This window comes from Dromiciops gliroides, chromosome 2, assembly GCF_019393635.1.
Source record: "Dromiciops gliroides isolate mDroGli1 chromosome 2, mDroGli1.pri, whole genome shotgun sequence".
NCBI lineage: Eukaryota > Metazoa > Chordata > Mammalia > Microbiotheria > Microbiotheriidae > Dromiciops > Dromiciops gliroides.
The window spans coordinates 174,910,091-174,934,636 of record NC_057862.1 but is presented as its reverse complement, the minus strand read 5'-3'; the positions used below and the strand labels follow the sequence as shown (position 1 = coordinate 174,934,636).

At 46.3% G+C, this 24,546-nt stretch overlaps 2 protein-coding genes across 5 annotated transcripts; one reads left to right on the top strand and one right to left on the bottom strand.

Annotated features, from left to right (window-relative positions):
* Positions 1–3,904: 3,904 nt before the first annotated feature.
* On the bottom strand, positions 3,905–8,191 carry CBLN3 (cerebellin 3 precursor). Of its 2 annotated transcripts, XM_043984451.1 has the most exons (5): positions 8,046–8,191; positions 6,285–6,303; positions 5,904–6,194; positions 5,444–5,563; positions 3,905–4,504 (listed from the first exon to the last, which is right to left on the bottom strand). In XM_043984451.1, the coding sequence occupies exons 1-5, from the start codon at positions 8,174–8,176 to the stop codon at positions 4,307–4,309; spliced, it is 759 nt and encodes a 252-aa protein (XP_043840386.1). In that variant the 5' UTR covers positions 8,177–8,191; the 3' UTR covers positions 3,905–4,306. The 2 variants fall into 2 exon arrangements, with proteins under 2 accessions (XP_043840386.1, XP_043840384.1); XM_043984449.1 differs by lacking the exon at positions 8,046–8,191 and having other exon boundaries at positions 5,904–6,510.
* KHNYN (KH and NYN domain containing) lies at positions 7,181–22,771 on the top strand. 3 transcript variants are annotated; one of them, XM_043984447.1, is made up of 8 exons: positions 7,186–7,827; positions 8,208–8,424; positions 8,964–10,399; positions 12,064–12,194; positions 12,303–12,399; positions 21,201–21,308; positions 21,576–21,677; positions 22,185–22,771. In XM_043984447.1, exons 2-8 carry the CDS (start codon positions 8,224–8,226, stop codon positions 22,558–22,560), a joined length of 2,451 nt encoding a protein of 816 aa, XP_043840382.1. In that variant the 5' UTR covers positions 7,186–7,827; positions 8,208–8,223; the 3' UTR covers positions 22,561–22,771. The 3 variants fall into 3 exon arrangements, 2 of the variants coding, with proteins under 2 accessions (XP_043840383.1, XP_043840382.1); XR_006354830.1 differs by lacking the exon at positions 22,185–22,771 and having other exon boundaries at positions 7,181–7,827; positions 20,661–21,308; positions 21,576–21,615; XM_043984448.1 differs by lacking the exon at positions 21,576–21,677 and having other exon boundaries at positions 7,184–7,827.
* Positions 22,772–24,546: the final 1,775 nt, after the last annotated feature.

Below are 24,546 nucleotides of genomic sequence, written 5' to 3'. Positions count from 1 at the left end.
AGGGTTAAGTGACTTGCCCAGGGTGACACTTCTAGTAAGTGTCTGAGGCCAGATTTAAGTTCAAGAAGATGAGTCTTCTTGACTTTAGACCTAGCACTCTATCCGCTGTGCCACCCAGCTGTCCAACATTACACCCACCTTCAGAGCAAACTAATTAGTCAGTAAACATACATATATACACCCCTGTCACTAGGTCAGAGTTCAGCAAACTGCTGAGTGACACCTCAACTTTTCAAGTGAGTTTATCTGAATCTATATGTCACATCATCTTTAACATAATTCAGCATGAAAATATTTGTTGACTGAATAATTTATGGAACATGTAGGATGGAAAGCAAGGCAGAGAGACCCAGTAGGGCCTAAAAAGGTTCCTAAGATAAGAGAAGCAACCATCTCCTTTCCTGCTTGGGCTTTTAAGGATCTCACTTGTCATGCCAGATTCTCACTGGAAAGTACCCACCCCTTTGGTTTTCAGCTCAACACAATTGTAAGATCAGAAAGGAGTTTCCCCCTCCTCTCCCCTTGTGATATCACCCCTGGAGTTATGGGAGGAAGTGAAGGACTAGGGAAGGATAGCTTATAATTGAATTGCTTCAGCTTATGGGGATAAGGTAAGGAGGATCATTTCACCTCTGCAGATGGGGGAAGAAAGGAAGGGATCATTTCATCTTGCTAGTGGCTAAAGCTCATGGTTTTGAGTCAGAGAGCTTGGGTATATATAATTCCTGGCTCCTATATATACTGCCTGGGTAGCCTTGGGCATATTTACTCACCTCTCTGGAGCCTCAATTTCCTCATCTTCAAAATCAAGTTGACCTTTAAGATCTCTTTAAATCTAAATCAATGGGGGGTGGCTAGGTGGCACAGTGGATAAAGCAGTGGCCCTGGATTCAGGAGGACCTGAGTTTAAATCCAGCCTCAGACACTTGACACTTACTAGCTGTGTGACCCTGGGCAAGTCACTTAACCCCCATTGCCCCGCAAACAAAACAAAACAAAACAAAAAAGCCAATTAAATCTAAATCAATGACCAACTAAATCAAAGATCCTAAGAATAAGGATAATATAATGGCTCTTGTTTCCACAGAATGTTAAAGTGCTTTGCCTAGCATGTTAGGACTGGAAGGGTCCTAAATTCCTTATTCTACAACTGAAGAAAATTGAGATGTGAAGTGACTGGCCAGAGTAAGGTCATATGACCCAAGAGGTGTTGAAGCCAGAGCTAGAACTGAGATTGTTTTCTGAAGCCTAGAGATGTTGCAGGGTCCATTACACTACAATGGAATTCATTATATAATGTCTGGTTCATGGTGGCTGTGACCCTTCTAAACACGGATTCTTAGAATTTTTGTAACTGCAAGTGCTATCCTTCCTCTGGGAATGTAAATCAATTGATACTGCTAGCTAGAGATTTTGTTACAAATACATACATAATTAAATGTAGCTTTATTACTAATTGAGACCTTTCCCCCCATTCTAGGGGATTCCTGTGTATTGGGAGTTTATCTTTCCCCTCACTTCTCCTGTAGAATTTATTAGTACTACTCATATGTAGAGTCTCAATTTTCCATCTACTCTATATGTATCTTGTATGTATCTATTTATATCCATGTTGTCTCTCCCCCATTAGAGTGTAAGCTTCCTAAAGGCAGGTACTGTTTTTCCTTTCTCTGTATCTTCAATGCTTACCAAAGTGCCTGGCACTTAATAAATGTTCTTTAATTGATTGATTGGTTTTATTTGACTCAAGAAATAAAGCTCTAAGTATGTCAGTTAGAAAGATTTTGAGTTCTCTTTTGGGAAAACAAGCAATGGTCAAGTAGTTAAGAGCTAGAACTCCCTGGGAATACTGCTGTTTCTATTAATCATTTACTAGTTGTTTACTTCATAATTTTTAATTGCTTTTCACTATCATTTGTTTGCCCAAATGGCCCCTTAGCATCTAGGATGATAATACTTTCCTATCCTTCTCCAGCAATTACAAAACTCAAAGACCCCAAAGTGTAGATCTGAAATTAGAGGTAACACCTTGCTTCCTCACCAACTGCCACCTAGGAAAAGAAATGCCTCCAAGAAATGAGGAGAACACCCCCTAATACATCATCTGGGAGGCCATCTTTGGAGCTACTCTAATCAGGACATAGATCTGGAAGACAGTGGTATCCTTTGAGTCTCTTTGCTGTTGTTCAGTCATCTCAGCAGTGTCTGCCTCTTTGTGATACGATTTGGAGTTTTCCTGGCAAAGATACTGGAGTGACTGTGATGAAGGGATGGAACTAATTCATTAAATTGATCATGAGGTATCCCAAAGAATTGCAAGATTCAGTGACTCAGTTTCCCAAGTTTTATTATCAGACTGTGATGACCACAAGGAGAATCACCCAGGAGAAAGATTTCTCAAATACGGAGATGAAAATGATTATATTTATAGTGAGAAAAGTAGTAATCTCCTCCTTACAGAGGTACATGGTGGCCTCCATCCAATCATCCTTAAATAGGTACTTAGTTTCTCATTCTTACCCAATTTAAATAATACTAAATCAGGTGGGGCCCCTGGGCGTCTGCCAAATTCCATTATTTTATCACAACTTTAAGATCTTGTTTCAGGCAGCTAGGTGATGCAGTGGATAAAGCACTGGCCCTGGATTCAGGAGGACCTGAGTTCAAATCTGGCCTCAGACACTTGACACTTACTAGCTGTGTGACCCTGGGCAAGTCACTTAACCCTCATTGCCCTGAAAAAAAAAAAGATGGTATTTGATCCTTTCTTCTTTTTGGTTTTTAGAGACTCTCTTGGCTTGTTCTTGGTTCTCTGGCTTGTAGGTCTTCTGAACTCTCTTGCATCCCCTTGAGACCATGTGCTGTCTCTCTGGAGGACAGCCTGGGTCTTTGGGGCCTTTTCTCCTGCTTGTGCTAACTGCCATGCTGAAACTCTCTCCCTGCTTTCTCTACCACTCGGTCTAAGACCATGAGAAGTTAGGGAGACATGGTCAATCCTTTACGGGTATATAATATATATATTTTTTTGTTTTTGCAGGGCAATGAAGGTTAAGTGACTTGCCCAGGTTCACACAGCTAGTAAGTGTCAAGTGTCTGAGGCCGGATTTGAACTTGGGTCCTCCTGAATCCAAGGCCAGTGCTTTACCTACTGAGCCACCTAGCTTCCCCTAAAGGTCTATCTCCCTCTTTTATTTAATTTTATTTTTTGGTTGGGCAATGAGGGTTAAGTGACTTGCCCAACGTCACACAGCTAGTGTCAAGTGTCTGAAGCCGGATTTGAACTCAGATCCTCCTGACTCCAGGGTCAGTGCACCACCTAGCTGCCCCCTACAAGTATATAATATTAATAAAATTAATATATGGTTACCCTAAACTGATATCTACAGCAATAGAAATAGTAATTAATTTTGAAAACACAGCTGTCTATTATTATTGAGGAAGACCATTAGTTGTAGGACTGTTCCAGTCTGATAACCCTGGGCCTGAATTCCTACCTGGAGTCTTCCTCTCCCTTCGATTTACTCTCCCTCCCCACAATATGACTAACCTCACGGTCATATGAAATGCCAAGTAACAGTTGGACAGCACTGAGGAGCTGGCTCTCTCTACAGGAAACAGTTTCCATGCACTCTGGGGCCGATACCATCTGGGTTTCTGTGGGGTTCCTGTCAGCCCAGTTTGTGCCACCTGTCCCAAAATATAACTAAGAGAGAACTGTGTTTGGGGAGGGTGGTAAGAGACAGGATTAGTAGCAGTTTCCTTACCCATGCCATCAGTTTTTCCTGGCTTATGGAAATTGGGAGAGAGAGAAAAACAGGGCAAAATGAGGCATTATGGTTGGGAGAGAGGGGTGGGTTAGGTTGAAACTGGAGGGATATACTGACAACAAAACTGGCTTTACACACACAGTTGACTCAGTTCTTTATTATGGAGGGTTTGGCACTTGTGCCCATGCAGAAGAATAGAATATAAGTATGTCAGCTATTACATCCTGGATTTTTTTAGTATGATGACAATTTTGGGAAAAGAGAGTGTCCTTATCTAAAGGATTAGCTCTTCTCAGACCAGTATGGGCAGGGGGGTGTAGCCAGTATGGCCATACTCCCTCTCCAGGGACAGTATCGCTGGAGTGGAAATGAATGAAAGTGGGAGGCCAGGGGCTGACTGAAGTCCCTCCCTCAGAAGAAAATCCCTAGGCATTCCTGCATTCAAGAGGAATGGGAAAGGAAGTGAAGGAAGTCTGGGTGTGGAGGGGTTGAGTGGGGTGGGGGAAGGTAGCAAGAGAAGAGGGTGGTCCTTCTTTTCCTTAGAGAGGAAAGATCAGAAAGCCAGAGAAGCTGGAGAACTTCCAGCCACCAAGCAGGTTCCCTCGTCGAAGACGGAGGGACACGCGGTCCCCAGGGTCCAGGGGTAGGAGCACAGAACTGGTGGCTGCCTCTCGGGTCACATCAGGATCATTGGCAAAAGCTGAAATCACAGGCCATGTATTCAGCATCAGGCTTACCTGGGGATGGGAGAATTTGGGGTATTAGGACCTCTACCCTGGGACCCCCCCCCCACCTTCCCCTTTAGCCCAAGAAATCTTTGGATTATGGTATAGCCACTCTTTCAGTGAAGTTACTCATTTCTGAGGCAGCTAAATGATCCAGTGGATAGAGTCAGGATAGGGCTTAGAGTCAGGAAAACTGGAGTTCAAATCCAGCCTCAGACATTTACTTACTATGTGACCTTGGGCAAGAAAATTTTTTTTTTTGGTGGGGCAATGAGGGTTAAGTGACTTGCTCAAGGTCACACAGCTAGTAAGTGTCAAGTGTCTGAGATAAGATTTGAACTCAGGTCCTCCTGAATCCAGGGCCAGTGCTTTATCCACTGTGCCACCTAGCTGCTCCCAAAACACTTAACTTTTAACTCAGTTTCCTCAAATGTAAAATGGGGTTATCAGAAGCATCTCTTTTTTAGGTTCATTGTAAGGTTAGTACAGTGCCTGGCACATAATAGGCACTTAATAAATTCTTCTTTCTTTGTCTTAGCCTTCCTGAGAGAGCACAGGTTGACTAGGCTCTATTTCTATGATCTGAGGATTCTAAGATCCTAATGCTCCGGGGTTCTGAATTCCCTGGGCCAGGCAGGAGGGCTAAATATACTCCATCTCCCATGACCTGACCTACCACAGCCACTCAACCTTTAGAAGTGGACCTTTGGACTTTGCCAGGATCTCCAGCCACTCACTGGCCAGAGGCTTGCTAGCTAAATAGAGGTGATCCAGACTACTGTGGAATCCTGTGGCCACTGTCTTAAAGTGGAGGTGGGTGACAAAACAGGGCAGAGCTGGAAGTCAGATACACAGCATGAGAGTAGGATGTGGAGCTGGGCATATCTAGACTTGCCTTCACCTATCTCTTCCTCTTCTTAAGCTCTGGGAGAAGCAAGGCTCTGGGCTCACCTGGACTGTCTGGCGGTTGTAGACCTTCACCACATGAAACCGGAAACTGTAGACGCCCCGGACAGGGGCAATAAAGGAGCCTGAGGCCCTGTCAAAGCCATTGCCTTCATTTACCAGGACCTAGCAGGGGGAGAGAGAGGAGTAGGGAAAAAATAGTATGGGGCAGGAGCAAAGGAGAGGTTGGGGGTGAGTAGGGAAAGGAAAGGGTGGGGAATAGGGGGAAGGAATAGATGAATGGGATGGGGGGGGGGTAAGTAGGAGTTGGATAAGGAGACTTGGGGGAAGGGGAGAAAGGTATAGGAAATGGCCAAAGTAGGAGAACTATGGGGCTGGCTTTCTTCAAGAGAAGAGCTGAACTCTGGAAAGGTGGAAAGCTGAGTGGGACTCTGAATAGAACCCAGTTTTCCTCTCCATTCAGGGGTGAGCAGATGGGGTGGGTGTGGTGGGGAAGGAATGTTACCTGGTCAAAGTAGATGGCACCACTGGTACCATTGCCTGTTTCTCCAGCTGGTTCATGATGGTGACTTCGGACAGCAGCAAAGGCCACCCGCCCCGGGGGAGCCTCTCCCAGGGCTGCCCCACCTGGAGCTCCTGTGGTTGCCCGGCCAGGTTCACATACCACAAGGCACTCTCCTTCCAACAGGACAGGCTCTGTCCCTTCCTGTGCCTGCCCTGATCCAAAGGCCAGGAGTACAAGTGTCAGGAAAGACATTATAGGCTCAGGTGGTTTTCCGGGGATCACTTTTAGACCCTGCAGTGCAGGGATGAAGCCCACTCCACCCTCTGGGCTTCTGGGCTTTCTGTAGCTCTTCTTTCTCCCTCCAGTTTCTTTCCTTCTGACAGTCTTTCTCCTTCCTGCCCTCTTCTGCTTCTTTGTCTTAGGGTCTCCTTTGGTCTTATACTAACTGCCCCTCTTGTTTCTTTGCCCCAGTCTCCTTGTCAATTGGTCTTTCGGTCTTCTGTTCCATCTCTACTGGGGACCCACAGGATGTGTGTGTCTCTGTGGCCTGCCACTCACTGCCTTTTCGGCCGTGGATCCCTCCCCTTTGGCAGAGTGCACAACAGCCAGCCAATGGGCCCCAGGAAGGAATGGAGAGATGGAGAGGAGGGACTGGAGGGACCATAGCCAGGACCCCAGGGAGAGTCCTTCAGAGCCAGTGAGGCAGGAGCTAGAGCTGATGAGAGATAGGAGTGGGGATGGAGGGCTTCTCCCTCTGTCCCCAACTCCTTACACACATAGCTGTTAATGCTAGCATAAAACTGCTTTCCTCTCCTCTTCATCCTAAACAAATGAGATAACATGTACAGAGCTATGCAAACCTAAACATACAAATATTATTAGTAGTATTAATTCATATTATCTTGCTCCCAGCTCTTTTTAAAGTCTTTTGCTGGTAGGAAGCTGTGGAAAGGGGTAGCCATCTCTTTTCCCATGTGATTCAAGTACCGGAAAGTGAACCAGGCATCAAGAGACGAGTTCTAGTCCGGTTTCTGCCACTAATGAGTCCCATGACAAGGATTCTCAAACTTTTTGGTCTCAAGACCCCTTTAAACTCTTACAAATTATTAAGGACCTCCAAAGAGCTTTCGTTCTGTGGGTTCCATCCATGGATATTTAATGTATTAGAAATTAAAATGTTAGTATTATTATGAAAAAAGTTTGGCCTTGTGGTCCCCACCTTTGCTTGTCTCTGCAGAGTCCCTGGACCACACTTCCAGAACTGCTGCTCTGTGACTTTGGGCTAAGTAACAACCTCTGGGGCTCAGTTTTGTCTTCTGCCAGGCTAGGTAATCCCTAAGGACCCTGTTAGCTCTAAAATTTAGTTCAACTGATATTAAAATTCTAGTATTCTAGCATTCGATTTCCAATTTATAGAGTAAATAATGCAAGAGGAAAGGCCACAGACTGAAAACAGAGGCAGGAAGAAAGAAGAGAGTTAGGAAGGAGAAAGGCAAGAGAGCAGGAAGTCAGAAGTGAAAGGTTGGAGGAAGGGAGGTGAATGGGGGACGGGGAAGAGAGGATGCCTTCCTTACATAGGGCCTGAGACTGGTTGGAGCAAGCCTCTGGACACCTCCCCTCCCCCTTCCCACCATCCCTTTGCCCTCCCAAAAAGCATGGGTGGAGACCCAAAGTCCCTAGGGCTAGGCCAGCCCCAGGGTGGAGCTGGGTTAACTCCTCCCCTGACCAGGAAGTGAGAAGGAAAGCAGTTGTGTACGTGAGACAGAGTGAGGAACCTGTGGTCTGGAAGGGTCCAATTGAACTGGAGACCAGTTCGCTCTTCCCCCTATCCCTCCAGGGTGGGAGCATCGGGTTCAAGGGCTGTAGGACACCGAGATCCCTGGGAATAAGATCTGGGCGCTACAGGAGCCCACTGCCAAGACGGGTAAGTGCCTTTTAACCTTTCCATTTCTCCCCAGGGCAGGGATGGATATAATAGGGGAGAGCCGGGAGAAGAGGGCTCAGAAACCCAGGGCTACAGGGCTATGCACCTGGACTAGAGAACCCCCGAGACTGGGCAGTGAAATCGACAACTGGGAGTCTTGTCCCCGGGGTCAGCCAGCCAGGGGGTGGAGCGGGTTGGGGGTGGGCTTAGGGTTGGACCGAGGGGGCGGAGTTCGATAACCCTTTGGGACTTCTGGTTCTGGCTTATGACGTTGGAGCTGGTGAAGGTTGTGGCGGGGATCCGGATCCGATCCTGGTAGCGGAGAGGATTGGAACTGAGTGGCTGCCATGTCTGAGTTTCTCCTCTTTCCACCCGATCAGGGCTGGCATCGCAACCATGCTCCCTTCGGGGGCCACTCCCGGGACCACGGACCGTTTCACGGTGTTGGCGGGTGCAGAAGACGTGGTGCTTCTACAGCGGCCTCAAGTGGAACGCATCTTCAGAGTGCAGCTGAGTGTCCTTGAGAAGACCTGCCTGGGGAGCCCCCACATCTGGCTGCAGCTGGAGGGGCCCCAAGAGAATGTGCGCAGAGCCAAGGTAAGGCTTCCTCTTCGTTTCCCCAGGTGGCGTGGAGTGGCGGGGTGGGGGAGGGACCTGGTCTTCGGGAGGGCCCATTTTCCTGCTCTTGGAGAACCTCCCCTTCCTCAAGCTTCCAGGAAGCTTTGCTGGACTCTCCTGCTCTTCCTCATCCACTTCCTTTGCCTCTCCCTGTCTCTCTGGCAACCTCCAGGGCCCGTCACTAGGGGGATTTCCCGGCTCTCTCAGTCTTTTGATTTTGGTTTCATTTCTTTCAGGCTGCCAGATTTCAACTTTTCCATACAGAGACTGGGAAAGGCAGTTGGGGTGGGGAGTGAGAGCTGAGATTCCTTTTCCTTATCACTGCGCCCCCCCACCTTGTTTTTCCATTTGTTGCTTTGTTTCCCTGTCCCCCTTGTCTCTGTATGTGTAGCCTCAATACTGGAAGCACTGGTTGGGGTGGTGGTGGTGGTGGTGAAGAGTGGGTAGAGAGAAGAGAATTGAGAAACCGAAAGAACATAAGTAAGCTAGAACTATTCCTTCCCTTTCCATTTCTCCAGGAGTACCTGAAAGGCCTTTGCAACCCAGAGGTGTGGGAGGAAGTCAGCTATCCTGCAGCCCTGCATTGTGTCTTCTTTGGAGCTGGGGGTCTCTTCCTGGACTACCTGTGCTGGGCTACCTCGGCTCACATGGTGCCCCAAGCCCCAGGTTCTCTGTTACTGGGAGGCCTGATTGAAGCCTTTGTCATGGCCCAGAGCAGGGTGGAAGATCTGTCAGGGAAACTGAGGCAAGGTGGTCCCCAGGGGACGCAGTCCAGGAATGCCAGGGAACAAGTGACTCAGGCATTCAAGGCCCTGGTTGGGAGCTATGGGGATGAACATTCTAGGGCTCTCCTGGCTTTGCCCGTGTCTGTCCAGGAGTGGCTGTTAAACTTGGCAGGAGAGTCTGGGAGGGGGCAGGGGCTGCCAGAATCTCCCCTGGGGCAAGAGGGGAGCCCAGTTCTCTTTGAAAGTGGTGGTTGGGGGGACCCTGTCAGAACAACTCCGAGTGAGGGCAGAGAAGTCAGGGAGGGTGATATTGTCTCTTTGGGCACCAGGTCTGTGGACCAGGAAGGGATGAGGGTAGGGTGCCTGCCTTCGGATCCTGGAGAGAGAGACTGGGAAAAATTATGGTTCATGGGAGAAATGGATTCCAGGAGAACTGGAGAACTGGTCAGGGAAAAGGGCGGGCATACACAGAATCTCTCTGGGCAAAGAAACTTGGAGAGACCAGGGAGTCCCAGGGAGGGATTACATAGGCAGAGGATTGGGGGGAGGGAAGGCGTCCCTGAGGAGAGAGATTGTCCATCTAGGGAAAGGAACTGGGGGAAGGATGGGCTCCTTGGGGAGAGGGATTGGAATGGGGAGGACCTGACTAGGGGGAGAGACTGGGGCAGAGAGCTGCACTTTGGGCAGAGGGATTGTGGAAAAGGGGGACCGAGTAGGGAGGAGGACCAGGACAGAGTTCGGTGTTTAGAAGGAAAGTGCTTGAAAAGAGAGGAGCTGTCTGGTGAGGTGTCTCAAAGAGAAGGGCCCCAGAACCAAGATCAGTTCCCAAGCCCTGACTTCCTCCAGGGGCTGAAACAGGCTGCAAGTGATGCCTGTGGCCATTCTTCTCGGGCAATGGTGGGTGAGCCGCAGTGGAGGGGCCCCCTAATGCCCCACCTTCATCTCAACAATGGAGAATCCTCCCCACCAATGGGGCCTAATCTTCTACCTGGGGCTCAATCCACATGGCTTGAGTCTCCAAAGCCTGGGGATGGGCAGTCAGTGGGACTTCTGGGGCAGGAGCCTCCAAAGGGAAGCGTAAGTGGCCCCATTGGTGGCAGCTCTGAGGTGACCAAAACCCAGCGCTTTCTGGAGGCCCTGAAGACCCCGTTCTCCTTGAACCTCACTAACGTGCCTGGTGCAACAGGTCTTCGACATGTTATCATCGATGGCAGCAATATAGCTATGATGTGAGTACCCCTCTGACCTCTCTCCTGAAGGCACTGCTTAGGAAGCTCCCTGAGGCATGGGGGCTTAAAGAAAATAACAACAGCAATATAATAGCTAGCATTTATATAGTACTTTAAAGTTTGTGAATAGCTTTACCCAGTGAGGGTTAAGTGACTTGCCCAGGGTCATACAGCTAGTAAGTGTCAAGTGTCTGAGACTGGATTTGAACTCAGGTCCTCCTGAATCCAGGGCTGGTGCTGTATCCACTGTGCCACCTAGCTGCCCCCTACCCATACTATCTTACAGATCCTTACAACAACCCTATGAGATAGATACAATTTTTTACCCCCATTTTACAGTGGAGGAAACTGAGCCAGGCAGGTTAAATGACTTGTCCAGGCTCACCCAGATAGAAAGTTTCTGAGGCAGGATTTGAACTCAGGTCTTCCTAATGCCAGGATCATGACTCTCTTGTGTTCCAACAAAGCACCTGAAGCTCAGCATGGTAAATTAGGTAGTGAAAGTATTCAGTATTGTCCTGGTAGCCAGCTTAAAAGGTTAGAACAGATTATTAGATTTTCAGTGTGAGCATTTACCCTTCAAAAATTGTCAAATGCTACAAAGAAAGGCTTAATTTGTCATTTTGTTGCTTGTCCAGACTTAAGAAAATAACCCAGAAAATGCTAATAATGCAGGTTAAGTGTAAACGTGCCACATGTCTTTTTTCCCAGCGATCCCATTGTTAAACATTTGTCAGCACGATCCTGAAGATGGTTATTTTGTAGGTGAAGAAATGGAGATGGAGGTTCAAACATGGTCCTGCTTGTCTCTAGTCATGTGGCTAGTTGGGGAGAGGGACTGAGATCTGAATCCAGGGCTTTGGTTCTAGTCCCCGGGGCAGAGTGACTGGTTTGCTGTGTGATCCCAGGAAAGCTACCCTCTCTGCATCTTGGTTATCAGAATAAACTGAGGATTTTATCACATTCTTCGCTAAAGATAACACCTCAGGGGCAGCTAGGTGGCGCAGTGGATAGAGCACCGGCCCTGGAGTCAGGAGTACCTGAGTTCAAATCTGGCCTCAGACACTTAACACTTACTAGCTGTGTGACCCTGGGCAAGTCACTTAACCCCAATTGCCACACTAAAAAAAAAAAAAAAAGATAACACTTCACCAAAGACCCTCAGCAGCCTAGGGAGAGAACTCTGATTTGGGTCTTAGAGGACCTGCTTTCAAATGCCAGCTCTGCCACTTTCTACTGTGGGACTTTGAGCAAGTCAATTAACCCTGGCCTCAGTTTCCTCATCTGTAAAATGTGGGTTTGGGGTGTTGGACTAGATCTTAGGCTTCTGACTCTATGGCCAGTGATTTTTTTTTTTCCTCCTACCAAAACAGTGGGTGGGGCAGCAGAAAAGTCTTTCTGCCCTCTTTGAGCCTCCTGGAGGATGCCTTAGGGGTAGGGATTAAGAATTTAGTTTTCTGGGGGCAGCTAGGTGGTGCAGTGGATAGAGCCACTGGCCTTGGAGTCAGGAGTACCTGAGTTCAAATCCAGCCTCAGACACTTAACACACTTACTAGCTGTGTGACCCTGGGCAAGTCACTTAACCCCAATTGCCTCACTAAAAAAAAAAAGAATTTAGTTTTCTGGTTGAACAACAGTCTAATCCCAACCATTTATTTTTTCAGCCATGGCCTTCAGCATTTCTTCTCCTGCCGGGGCATAGCCTTAGCTGTGCAGTATTTCTGGGATCGGGGGCATCGGGAGATCACTGTCTTTGTGCCTCAGTGGCGCCTTAGGAAGGACTCCAAGGTGAAAGGTGAGCAGAGTTTCACCCCAAGACTCTTTACCCACCACCTTCCCTACCCAGGGACTAACCAGGGCATTCAATCCCTTTCCCTACCTCATCCTGATCCCTCCCCCACAGAACGCCATTTCCTGACTAAACTACAGTCCCTCAGCCTGCTCTCTGTCACCCCCTCTCGAATTGTGGAAGGGAAGAGGATTACCTCCTATGATGACAGGTACTGCCCCTGCCCCCATGCCCCCATCCCCAGCCTTGGTGACCTGGGAACCTAGGGAGGGGCAAAAGAAAACAGGGAGGAAGGGAGGTTGGAAGAAACTATTTTCAGCCCAAGTTGGAGAAAGTTGGTAGCAGAGTGTGTGTATATGTGTTTGTGTGTGTCTTGCTGCTGCCTTGTCTCTGGAAATTGAGCAAAAGTACCAGGAAATGATATCTGTCACTGTGGATGGGGAGGACCATTAATTTCTCTTGGGGAGGGTACTTTTCTTTTTGCAGAGGGGTTGCTTTAGGAACTCAGGAAGAGCAAAAAGAATGACAGGACTAGGAATGGAACCTGTCGTCTACCACCAAGTCTCTAAGACTTAGTTTTCTCATTTGGAAAATTAGACAACTCCTAAAGTCCTTCTGATTCTAATGAGTAATGAATCTAGCTCCTGTCAGGGACACTGGGGCTGTCTTCTGTTCTTTGAGGCTCCTTGGGCACAAGCATCTCTGATCCCACCTCAGTACTTTGATGATCCCTTCCTAGGCCAGAAACCTGTTCTGACTGTGTTCACTCATTAATTCAATCCACACATGCAAGGCTAGATGAATAGAAGTGTTCTGCTAGCTGGAGGGAAGCACTGAATTTCATAGTGGTAAAAAGGCTCTGTGGCAGCTACATGGTGCTGTGGATTGAGTGGTGGGGTTTCAGGCAGGAAAGACATCTTCCTGGGTTCAAATACTAACTGTGTGATCCTGGGCAAGTCATTTAATCTTGTTTGTCTCAGTTCTTATTTAACATGAGCAGGAGAAGGAAATGGCAAACCACTCCAGTATCGACTTTATAGTAGGCTCACTTCCATTTGAGCAAAAAAAATCCCTATTCCAGACTCCCAACAGTCTTCCAGCCTAAGCTTAGTGAAGGAGTAGAGAAGATTGTCTATTATGGGGTACCTGCTACTGCCCAGGGCTTCCAATTTCACTTTCAAGTGGCTCTAATTGTTAGGACAATTGTTGTTGTTTAGTGTTCAATCTCAGCCTAATCTTCAAGACTCCATGGGCCACAGCACACCAAACCCTTCTGTGCATCACTGTCTCTCAAAATCTGTCCCAGTTCATGTTCATTGCTTCTGTACTAGTAGCCATAGGGATGGATTGAATTGCTCAAATTGACCGTGAGGCGTCCCAGAAGAATTACAAGACTCAGTGACTCAGTTTCCCAAGTTTTATTAGAATATTGTGAGGCCACAGGAAGAAGCACCCAAAGAAAGATAAGTGTCTTGAATAGGGAGAAGAAAATGCTTATATTTAAAGTGAGAAAAGTAGGTTATCTCCTCATTATCTTAGTCTCCTCCTTGTGGGAGGTTCATGAGAGGTCTTATCCTAATTTGGACTTCCTGGAGTCCTAAGACATCCTCTGAGGCAGGTACCTTTTTCCTTGGAGGTGTGTTTTGGGGGTTTAAACATCATAAGGTGAGCCTAAGGACACATTTGGCCTTTTCTGCCCATGTTAAAAGACATGCTTAAACTTGTCAGACCCAGAGGGTCTCTGTGTTTTTGATATCTCTTTACTTAAGATCTGGTTTCAAGGTGTCCTGTCATCTAAGGAATATTAATGGCTATTAATGGTTAATGGTCCCTGGTTACTGCCTCTGTTGATTGATAGGGACTTGAACTCTCTTGGTTACAGTACTGTTGGTAAGAACACAAACCTTAGTTTCTCTGTTAACCCTTTTAACTACTATTGATCAAATTTTAGGTTATCTATTAACCCTTTTAGCCTCCGACATTGCTTCCATGACACTATCTCATCCTCTGCCGTCCCCTTTTCCTTTTGCCTTCAATCTTTTTCCAACATCAGGGTCTTTCCCAATGGTATGGGACAATTGCCTTAGTTTACCCAAATAATTTGAGGAGACCACTGAGTCAAGCAGAGACAGATTTATTTCATTCTCACGAGAATGGGCAACCCCATGCAAGGAATGAGGAACAAGCTGATGAGCTCAGGAATTGAGTTTTTATAGAAGTTTGAGGGGGGCAGTCCCCTTGTGTATCAGGTGGGCTCATAATCTAACATCCAATCCTGTCATACCTGTTGCCCTGTTGAGCTCAGCATGTTCAACTAGGTCCCAGAGCTGGTGAAAGGAGCCAAGTGGTTGTGAAACCATTCCACCAGTGTAAGGAGGGGAAAGGGGGAAGAAGGGAGGGGTGGTACCAGTGTGGGTTTGCACTAACAGGAGACAGCAAGAGGGCAGTGTTGGGGGTTGGGGTACATCATGTTCAATAAGGCAAAATATGTATTTCTCAGCGAGATTGCTACAACACCCTGCTTGGCCACAGAACAAGGGAGGGAGGTGCGTTTTAGCAACGGGATGGAATATGGACAGAGTAATCTAGCAATAACAGGTGTTGGGGGCTGGGTACTTTCCAGACCCCAGCCTCAGAGTCTGAACTGACTCAAATCCACTATATCCCACTCACAATGAATTCTGTTTTAAGTATTGACTCCTTACTGCGTTGATCTCCTTGCTAAGGGACTCTCAAAAGTCTTCATCACCACAATTCCAGAGTGCTTAGAATTCCTTAAAGTCCAATTCTCACAGCCATCCATTGCTATTGGAAAAACCACAGCTTTTACTATATGAACCTTTGTCAGCAAGGTGACATCTCTGCTGTCCAGATTTGCCATAGAAATCTTTCCTTACTCTCTGCTACTTCCATTCTTTGCTTCCATCTCTGCCCTTGGGACTCAAGAATAATGGATTTAATCACTTCTGCATCCTGGCCCTTCACATCCTTCTTTTTGTTGTGTTTGTTTTGTTTTTGTTGTTTTTGCAGGGCAATGAGGGTTAAGTGACTTGCCCAGGGTCACCCAGCTAGTGTTAAGTGTCAGATGCCGGATTTGAACTCAGGTCCTCCTGAATCCAGGGTCTGTGCATTATCCACTTCGCCACCTACCTGCCCCCTTCACGTCCTTCTTAAGTCTTCTGTCATGGGGCCCAGAGTACCCCAAAAGTTCTCTGGGGCACATCAAGGAATCATCTCCTTGAGAAACTAAACCAGAGGACAGATACAGAGATAAGCGAACCAGATCAGACTGAGCTAGCTTTGGGACCTCCCAGATAAGATTAGGTGTGGCTGCTTCTTTTGTGTTCTGAGGAGTTGGCTTGAGAGATCTAGCTGCCACCCCTCACCCCACTCCTCTTTCAAAAACCTTGGGCAATTTAGTTTTTGTCCTGTGCTGATTTCATTTTATGATTTCTTGAACTGCAGCTCCAGAAAAGTAGGCTTTAAAAAAAGCTCATTGTATTTCTAATGGAACTACTTGACTAAGCTTTTAAATTCAAATCATTCTGGCTTTCATTGAATGGCCAATAATACCCCCCAGCACCGGCATCAGTGGCTCCTCCTTGTTTAGGTGTTTTTTTGTTTTTTTTTGCGGGGGCCATGGGGGTTAAGTTACTTGCCCAGGGTCACACAAGCTAGTAAGTGTCAAGTGTCTGAGGCCGGATTTGAACTCAGGTCCTCCTGAATCCAGGGCCGGTGCTTTATCCACTGTGCCATCTAGCTGCCCCCCTTGTTTAGGTTTTGATGGTTTAGAATGAAAGTAAATAGCAATTGTTTTCTGTTTCCAGCCAGAAACTGAGAGTGTTGATATTTTTGTGATGTTAAATTGTTGTTTTTCATGACTCCATTTTTTTTTTTCTTGGCAGAGATACTGGAATGGTTTGTCATTTTCTTTTCCAGTTCATTTTACAAATGAGGAAACTGAGGCAAGCGTGGTTGTTTAAGTGACTTGTCCAGGATCACACAGCTAGTAAGTCTCTGTGGTCAGTTTTGAACTCAGGTCTTCCTGACTCCAGGCCTGACACTATCTACCCCACCACCTAGCTGCCTATGTAAACCTAATGATGTAGGAGGCAAAAAAGGGGTTAACAGAAAAACCTAAGATCCAAGCTCTAATTTAGATCTGAGCTCTAAGAGGGATTCAGACCCCAGTTTAATGGATAACTTAAGACTTGAGTCTTCATTAATACAAGTCAGGGCCTAGGTTCTCATTACCCACATTAATTAGCACCCATAACAAGAACATACAGAGACAGGTCATAGAGACCTTAACTATGTTATGGGGGAAATAGGTTAGGGGGTTTGGGGTTTTGGGATAGGGGTAGGGGCTTGGGGTTCTTAGGAATTCCTCTTTAAAGAATTACACTCTTGGGGCGGCTAGGTGGCACAGTGGATAAATAAAGCACAGGCTCTGGAGTCAGGAGGACCTGAGTTCAAATCCGGCCTCAGACACTTGACACTTATTAGCTGTGTGACCCTGGGCAAGTCACTTAACCCCCATTGCCCCGCAAAAAAAAAAAAATACACTCTTCTTGCACACAAATCCAGTAGAATAAAATAATAGTTTATCTAGGGGCTGGGGAAGGGAAACCAAGAGAGAAATCCTTGGACTTCTCATGGGGAGAAGGCATGGCACAGAGCGTGGCTCTGAGATACCAGGCAGGTACTTTTGTAGAGGACTGATGGGGGTGATCATTTGACTGTGGAAGGTTCCCTTATTGAGGGAGGACCATCCTCCACTGTTGGTGACTGGAGGAGTTGGGTAAGGGGTGTCTGCGGATCTCTCAAGCCATCTGCCTCCTCCCAACACTAAGGCAGCAGCCACATCTAATCTTATCTCCCCAGGGGTGGGGGAGACTGGAATGAAGGGTGGTGGTTTAGTTTCTCAAGGAGAAGGTTCTTTGATATACCCCAGAAAACTTCTGGGGTGCTAAGGCCATAACAACTATAACAATGATACACTGACAGGGTATAGAGATTCTAACTGATAAATGAAAATATTTTGAAACTAGACATGGGAATGAAAAGGTGACAGGTGCAAAGGCCAAATTTGTCCCCAAATTCACCTTATGACTCTTAAACCCCAAACACACACCTCCCTGGGGGTTGGCTCAAGTCCCCAGAAACTCCAAATTAGGATAAGCCCTCCCCTGTACCTCCCTAAGCAGGAGATTATTATAATGAGACAGATGATCAATTTATCCATACTATAAATATAACTGTCTTTCCTTTCCCTATTCGAGAGATACCTTTCCACTTTTCTGGTTCTCTCTTTGTGTTCACTCCCAGTATTACAGTAAAACTTGGGAAACTGAGTCACTGTCTTGTAATTCTTTTGGGATGACTCAGGATCAGTTTTACCCTAAATCCATTCTATATCACTATAAGTATACATGAAAAGATAAGAGTTTTTGCTCAGGCCTCTAATTTCATTTGTTTAGGGAGCTTCCTCTGTCTTCTGTGCTATTTGTGGTCTTAGTTGTTTAGGGCACTTAGAGGTTATGTAAATGGCTCAGGTTTCTAGAGCCAGCATATGTCAGAAGCAGGTCTTGCACCCAGTTTTTCCTGATCCTGAAGCCAGCTTTCCACCTACTATGCCAGGCTGCCTTTATATAAAATATATGCAAAAGAAATAGAAGGCGATTTCATTTATTTATTTATTTATTTGGTGAGGCAATTGGGGTTAAGTGACTTGCCCAGGGTCACACAGCTAGTAAGTGTTAAGTGTCTGAGGTCAGATTTGAACTCAGGTCCTCCTGAATCCAGGGCCGTGCTCTATGCACTGCACCACCTAGCTGCCCCCACAAGGTGATTTTTAAGCAGAAATGAAGTAAGGATGGATTTGATTGATCAAATTGATCGTGAGGCATCCCAAAGAATTATAAGACTCAGTGACTCAGTTTCCTAAATTTTATTAAAATACTGTGAGGCCACAGGGAGACACCAAAGAGATAAATGTCTCACTTTGGGAGATGGAAAATAGTTATATTTATAGTGAAAAAAGTACATTATCTCCTCATTCTCTTAATCTCCTTGTGGGAGGTTCATATCCTATTTTGGACTTTCTCAGTCTTAAGACAGCCTCCAAGGCAGGTACCTTTTTTCTTAGGGGTGTGTTTTGGGGGTTTAAATGTCATAAGGTGAACCTAAGAACACATTTGCTTTTTTCTGTGCATGTTCCTAAAGACATGCTTAAACCTGTCAGAGCCAGAGGGTCTCTGTGTTTATGGTATCTCTTGACTTTGAGATCTGGTTTCTAGGTGTCCTGTCATCTAGGAATATTAATGGCTTTTAATAGTTAATGGTCCCTCCTTACCTTCCCTAAGCTTCTGTTGATAGTAACTCTTTGGTTACTCAGGTCTTAGTTTCTCTCTTAACCCTTTTGGCTACTATTGTTAGGTTATCTGTTAACCCTTTTTAGCCTCCTCCATCAGAATTGCTGGTAGCTGGGGAGATCAGGGAAAAACCTTTTGTAAGAGGTGGCAATCAAGTTAAGCTTTGAATTCTAAGAGGTAGGGATGAGGAGGGAGTGTGTGTCAGGCATGGGGACAGCCTATGCAAAGGCATGGAGAAAGGAAATTGTGTGAGGAATAGCAAGAAGAGCAGTTTGGTAGGACTGAAGAGTACGTGAAAGGGAATAATCTGTAAAACAATTCTGAAAAAGTAGATTATGGAGATTGGCCGAGGATGGATTGGAGAAGGGAAAGATTTGAGGCAGGGAGACCAATTTGAAAGGGATTGTAACCATGGGGGAAAGGTGATGAGTGTTGCATTTGGGTGGTGTCATTGTGAGTGGAGAAAAGGGGGTGGATGTTAGGTTCCTGCCCCTGAAGAGTTTATAAAATGATCAGGGAAGAATAGAAATACATTTAACTATTATAGCAGGCAGGATGTGATCAATTCCATTGAGGAAGTACAAATACAATGAATGCTATAGGAATTTTTAAAAATGTCACATGGAATAATGCTGGGAGGCCATTGGTGTTTAGGGAGTTCTGAGCTGCAGTGGGCTAAGCTAGTGCAGTGTCTGCAGAGGCTGGGACCGGTACAAGAAGGCTTCTAGGAGCTGGGCTTGGGCCGTCTCTGGGATTGCCTAGGGAGGCTCTCACTGTCCTCATTTAGGTCTTTATGACCTCGAGCATAGGTGGTTGCAGTCACCTTCTAACTGGTCTCCCCCTCTCCCATCCTTATCCTAGAATTGAAGGCTTTCCACATTCTGAATGCAGCCTTCCTTTTCACTCTTAACTTCTACTACTCTCTTGCACAAACCCCTTAGATCTGACTATACTGGTTTATAGATTGTCTCTGGAATATGTCTTAGACATTCCAGCCTCCATACCTTTGCCATTTCCTTTCTGCTTTCAACATTCTATCTATACTTCAAATCCTACTTCAGTCCCATTAAAACTTTCCCTGAGGGGCAGCTAGGTGGTGCAGTGGATAGAGCACCTGCCCTGGAGTCAGGAGGACCTGAGTTCAAATCCGGCCTCAGACACTTAACACTTACTAGCTGTGTGACCCTGGGCAAGTCACTTAACCCCAATTGCCTCACCAAAAAAACACACCAAAAAACCTTTCCCTGAACACCACAACATATAATTATATCTCCTTTCTCTGAGCTTATAATAACATCTAAGGTAGTTGACATTTACATAGGGCTGTGTAAAGATTTTTACAAACATCTCACTTGATCGTTGCAACAGTTCTGTGAGCCAAGTACTACCAGTGGGAGGAGCACTGGATTCCAGAGTCAGAAGACCTGGGTTTGAATGCCGACTCTGAAACTTGGGACCAGTTTTACCTTGGGCAAGTTACTTAATCTTCTGGGCATCAGTGTCTTCATTTGTAAAATGAAGGAATTGAATAAGATGACCCCTGAGGTTCCTTCTGGTTCTAAATCTATGATCCTTTGCTTTCCATTTTGTGGATGGGAAAACTGGGGCTTAGAAATATTTGACTCCTTCAAGATCACATAACTAGTGGGCAACAAGGTGGCGCAGTAGAAAAAGCACTGGCCCTGGATTCAGGAGGACCTGAGTTCAAATTCGGTTTCAGACACTTGACACTTACTAGCTGTGTACCCTGGGCAAGTCACTTAACCCTCATTGCCCTGCCCCCCCAATCACATAACTAGTGAGATTCAAACTCATATCTCACCTGAATTTTTTTTTTCTAGTGCTCTTTCCACTATTTCCATCTAATTTTTCAGTAGTTCTTTATTAGTAAATAAACATGGCAACAATCCTATAAGCCAGTAGTGTAAGTATCCCTATTTTATAGAAGGGTAAATTGGTATCAAAGAAGTCCTATAACTTGCCTGACATCACACAGCTAGCAAATGTCAGTTCCTTGAATACAGGTCTTGTGACTCTGCTTTGTTTTTTTCTTCACTATTCCATTCTGCCTCGCGTGTGAATATGGTGGGGCTCCCAGCTGTTCCAGACACTTCATGAGGACACAGGAGGAGGATGCTGTCTTCTACAGGGTCTCCCTGGCCCAGAGTAGAGTTACACAAGAGAGTCTATATATAGCCGCTAAATGAGTGAGGGGAGGAGAGTGACAAGAAAATTGCAGGAAGTATAGGGGGTGGGAAGACAGCTCTGGATCTGATGGGATAAGGCCCAGGCATTATGCTCGTCTTCTTAGGTCTCTCATGAGTTTGAGTTTGGAGAACCCAAGATAACTCCTCCAGGTTGTGTGAGGCTATTCCTTTGGGTCTGTCTGCTGACTCTTTGGTCTTTCCTAGTCCCCAGACTCCTACTTCCCAAGCTTTAGATAGTTGGTTTCATGGTAGATGGGCTAATGTGAGGTGAAGGGAGCAAACGAGAGGAAGCCCATCTCAATCCAGAAATCTTGGTCTGTGGGAGTAGCTCATGGTGTCTATGGGATTCTGCAGGATTTGAATTGGAGGGGAGGGGATGTTGAAAGTTCCAGGGACAAACTACTCTTTATGTCTTTATCTCATGTGGGCAGGTTTATGGTGAAGCTGGCCGAAGAAACTGACGGCATCATCGTTAGCAATGACCAGTTCCGAGACTTGTCAAATGAGTCTGAGAAATGGGCAGAAATCATCAGAGAGTGGTGAGGAAGTCTTTCTTGGAAAATGGGGCGTAGGGCTTCATACCTTCCTCAAAAGTGGTTTTGGTCTAGCCACGGGGAATAGGTGCTTTAGGGAAGTGGTTGGGGCTGCTAGGGCTGAGAATGGTTCCTAAAGTTCTGGGGGGATGAGTTGTTGATTCTTAGAGCCATCTCCAGTGCCTGGTGAAGCATCCATTGGGGCAGGATGTCAAATTTGGGGGGTTGTTCTTGATGGTTTCAGTGATGGTATGTCTTCTATCTCTGGCCTAGTCTGCTGCCTTACACTTTTGTGGGGAACATCTTCATGGTCCCAGATGACCCATTGGGGCGTGAGGGCCCCACCCTGGATGAGTTCCTCAAGAAACCAAATGGGTAACCAGTCAAACCTTCCCCTCCCTTCCTCCTTTTCTCTTGCCACTCTGTGGCCCCTTCCTGCAGTCTCCACTGCAGAACGCTCCAGTCCCGGCTTATGTGGGTGGCATTGTGATCTCTTTCTGGGCCAGCTGTCTGGGCATTTGGATGAATTGCCAGGGACTCGCATTCAAACTCCCTAACCCTTCTAGGGAATTCTGAGACAAAGTTTTCTGGGCCAGACAGTATCCAAGGGTCCCCACAAACAATGTGGGTTTTTGATTAGGGTACTTGGGTGTGGCAGGACTTGGAGGTTGAGTGAGCCTTTTCTGGATTAGACCTTTTTTTCAGAAGGAGTTTCTGTCTTTGCAGGCCCTGCTCCAGAGGTGGGTTGATTTTTCTCTTTAGTGTTCAGCTCTGAGAACTTCTATGGTTATGGCCCCTTTCTTTTCCTCCTCCTTCAAGGGCACCTGGGTAATGGTCTCAGCTGTCTATCGACCCTTTAGTGTATTGGTCCTCTTTCCCCAGGATGCAGACTTCGAGAGGTCGATCAACTCGTCGACGAGGGCTCCCTGCTAGCCGACCCTCCCGACCCAGCTCTAGGGCCCGATCTCAGGTTCGATCTGGAGCCCATCCTCGACCACCACCTCGACCAAGATCTCAGCCTCGACCCCACACGAGGGGCTTGACAGAATCTGAATTTCAGCCAAAGCAGCTGGAGAAAACGGAGGAAGATGTGGGAATGAGCGGTTTACGAAGGTCAAGAGAGACTGAGCAGCTTCGGCACAAACTGCTGGAGGTGTTCTGGGGACAGGACCATAAGGTGGACTTCATTCTACAGCGGAACCCCTCTAATAGGGACCTCAACCAGCTTTCAGAGGCCCTGCTCAGTCTGAACTTCTGAGCTCTTCACTGAATGGGGGTTGCCGGTAAGGTGTATCCTGGTGAATCTGGACAGTTGGGTCCTACTTCTGGTTTAAGAGTGAGATCTGGGGGTGGCGCAGTGGATAGAGCACTGGTCCTGGAGTCAGGAGTACCTGAGTTCAAATCCAGCCTCAGAACGTTGACACTAGCTGTGTGATCCTGGGCAAGTCACTTAACCCCTATTACCTCACCAAAAAAAAAAAAAAAAAAGAGTGTGATCTGGGGGCAGCTAGGTGGTGCAGTGGATTAGAGCACTGGATTCAGGAGGACCTGAGTTCAAATTCAGCCTCAGACACTTAACACTTACTAGCTGTATGATCTTGGGCAAGTCGCTTAACCCCAATTGCCTCACCAAAAAAAAAAAAGAGAGAGAGATCTGGTAAACTGTGGACAAAGTGGAGGGGTAGGAAGCAGGGGGCTTCTTTTCCCCCTGGCAGGCCTGCTTGGCCCTAGATAGTTAGGAGGCCAGGACCACTTCATGTCTAACTTGGTTCCTAGGAACACTGGAGGAGTACTAGATTCTGTCAGACCCTGGAAGTTTTAGTGTTATGTGAGACAGATCACATGTGGACATAGCAGGGAGGCAGTGATAATTGCACGGGTCTAGGAATCAGGATACTTGAATTCTAAGCCTGGGTCTAGTACCCTTAGCAAAAGGGGTACTCAAGTACCTTTTAGACTAAACCTCAACTTTTATTTCTCCATCTATAAAGTGGAAATAAAAATACCTGTTGAGCTTAAAGGGCATTGAGCTCTACCATTTCCAGGTATGGTTATCTTCCAGTTCACAGGGTTCATTTCATTTTAGATGAAACTTTTTGGTATCCAAGTGGGTCCCAAGCAGATCTTAGATTGGCTTTTTAGTGTTACAAGTCCCAGGCTGTTCCCCTTTTAGACAACCCCCAATCCAAATGTATCCTATAGCTACATTTGGATTTTTGTGTGATAATTTAAGTTTACAAAAATATTTTCAGGGTTCATTTAAAAAGGCAGCTTCTGTCTAGGGTATTTGTTTGCTTATTGATCGTTAACTAAAACTTGATGGTGTGGCTGTGGTTAAACTTGGCTGAGGTATTGGGGAGCCACAATCAGTTGAATGATAATAAAACATCTTTGAAATGACCACAGGTTATCATTTGACTTACTAAAATCCATATGTAGGAACACACCTGCATTATGTATGAGGTGTGTGTGTAATGGTGGTGTATATGCATAAACAATAGGGCTGCTCACTTAATCCATTTCCCTGAAAAGGGAAAGAGGAAGCTGGTTATCAGATGACTAATGGATGACCAGAAGGGATAGATAAGGAGAAGGGGAACCAGAAATTCGTGTTTTATTCCCACCCCTACCCTTTCCTTGGTCCTTTACCTCAGATTTTATTCTCAGGGACTCCCCCAAGTCCCTTGTATTGCTAGTATGGGTGCTTCAGGCTCCTCTTGGGGAGCTGTAAATAGGAACAGGGTTATTGGATCTGACTCCCCTCTTTGGAATCTGTCCCTTGTGAAGGGAAACCTCGCTGAATCTTTGAGCTTGGGTCTTTGCCTGGGATGGGCACTCCCATTGGTGACATCATTGTATGCCTATCAAAAGGTCTCCTTGGGAGAAAGAGTTTGGTTAGTATGGGGTGGAGGGTATGATACCTGGAGTGTGTTTGAAAGTAGGATAAGGGCCATAAATAAAATTTCAAGCCATATTAGTTTTATAAGGTCATTAAGGCTTCTTTCTGAATCAGATAGGTCGACATTTCCTTAAACTGCAAAATGTCTTAATGTTTTTGATGGTGAGACTTGACTTATGAATGCATCCTTGCCTGTTATTTAGAATTACCATAGGCAGTCTGCCTGTTCTACCTCAGGTGCTAACGACCCTGGGAAACTGGATTGATTGTAATGCTGCACCAGGTACCTGGGTCAGCTCTTCTTGGTTTCTTTGTCCCTGTTTGGGAAATCTTGAGCTTCTTAAA

Coding starts and splice junctions, on each gene's coding strand:
- CBLN3 (XM_043984451.1), bottom strand. CDS start 8,176: ATGGCAGCCACTCAGTTCCAATCCTCTCCGCTACCAGGATCGGATCCG. Junction 5,564..5,903: donor GTGCCATCTACTTTGACCAG/GTAACATTCCTT, acceptor TCCCCCTGCTAG/GTCCTGGTAAATGAAGGCAA. Junction 4,505..5,443: donor ACAACCGCCAGACAGTCCAG/GTGAGCCCAGAG, acceptor TCCCATCCCCAG/GTAAGCCTGATGCTGAATAC.
- KHNYN (XM_043984447.1), top strand. CDS start 8,224: ATGCTCCCTTCGGGGGCCACTCCCGGGACCACGGACCGTTTCACGGTG. Junction 8,425..8,963: donor AGAATGTGCGCAGAGCCAAG/GTAAGGCTTCCT, acceptor CCATTTCTCCAG/GAGTACCTGAAAGGCCTTTG. Junction 21,678..22,184: donor TTCCTCAAGAAACCAAATGG/GTAACCAGTCAA, acceptor CTCTTTCCCCAG/GATGCAGACTTCGAGAGGTC.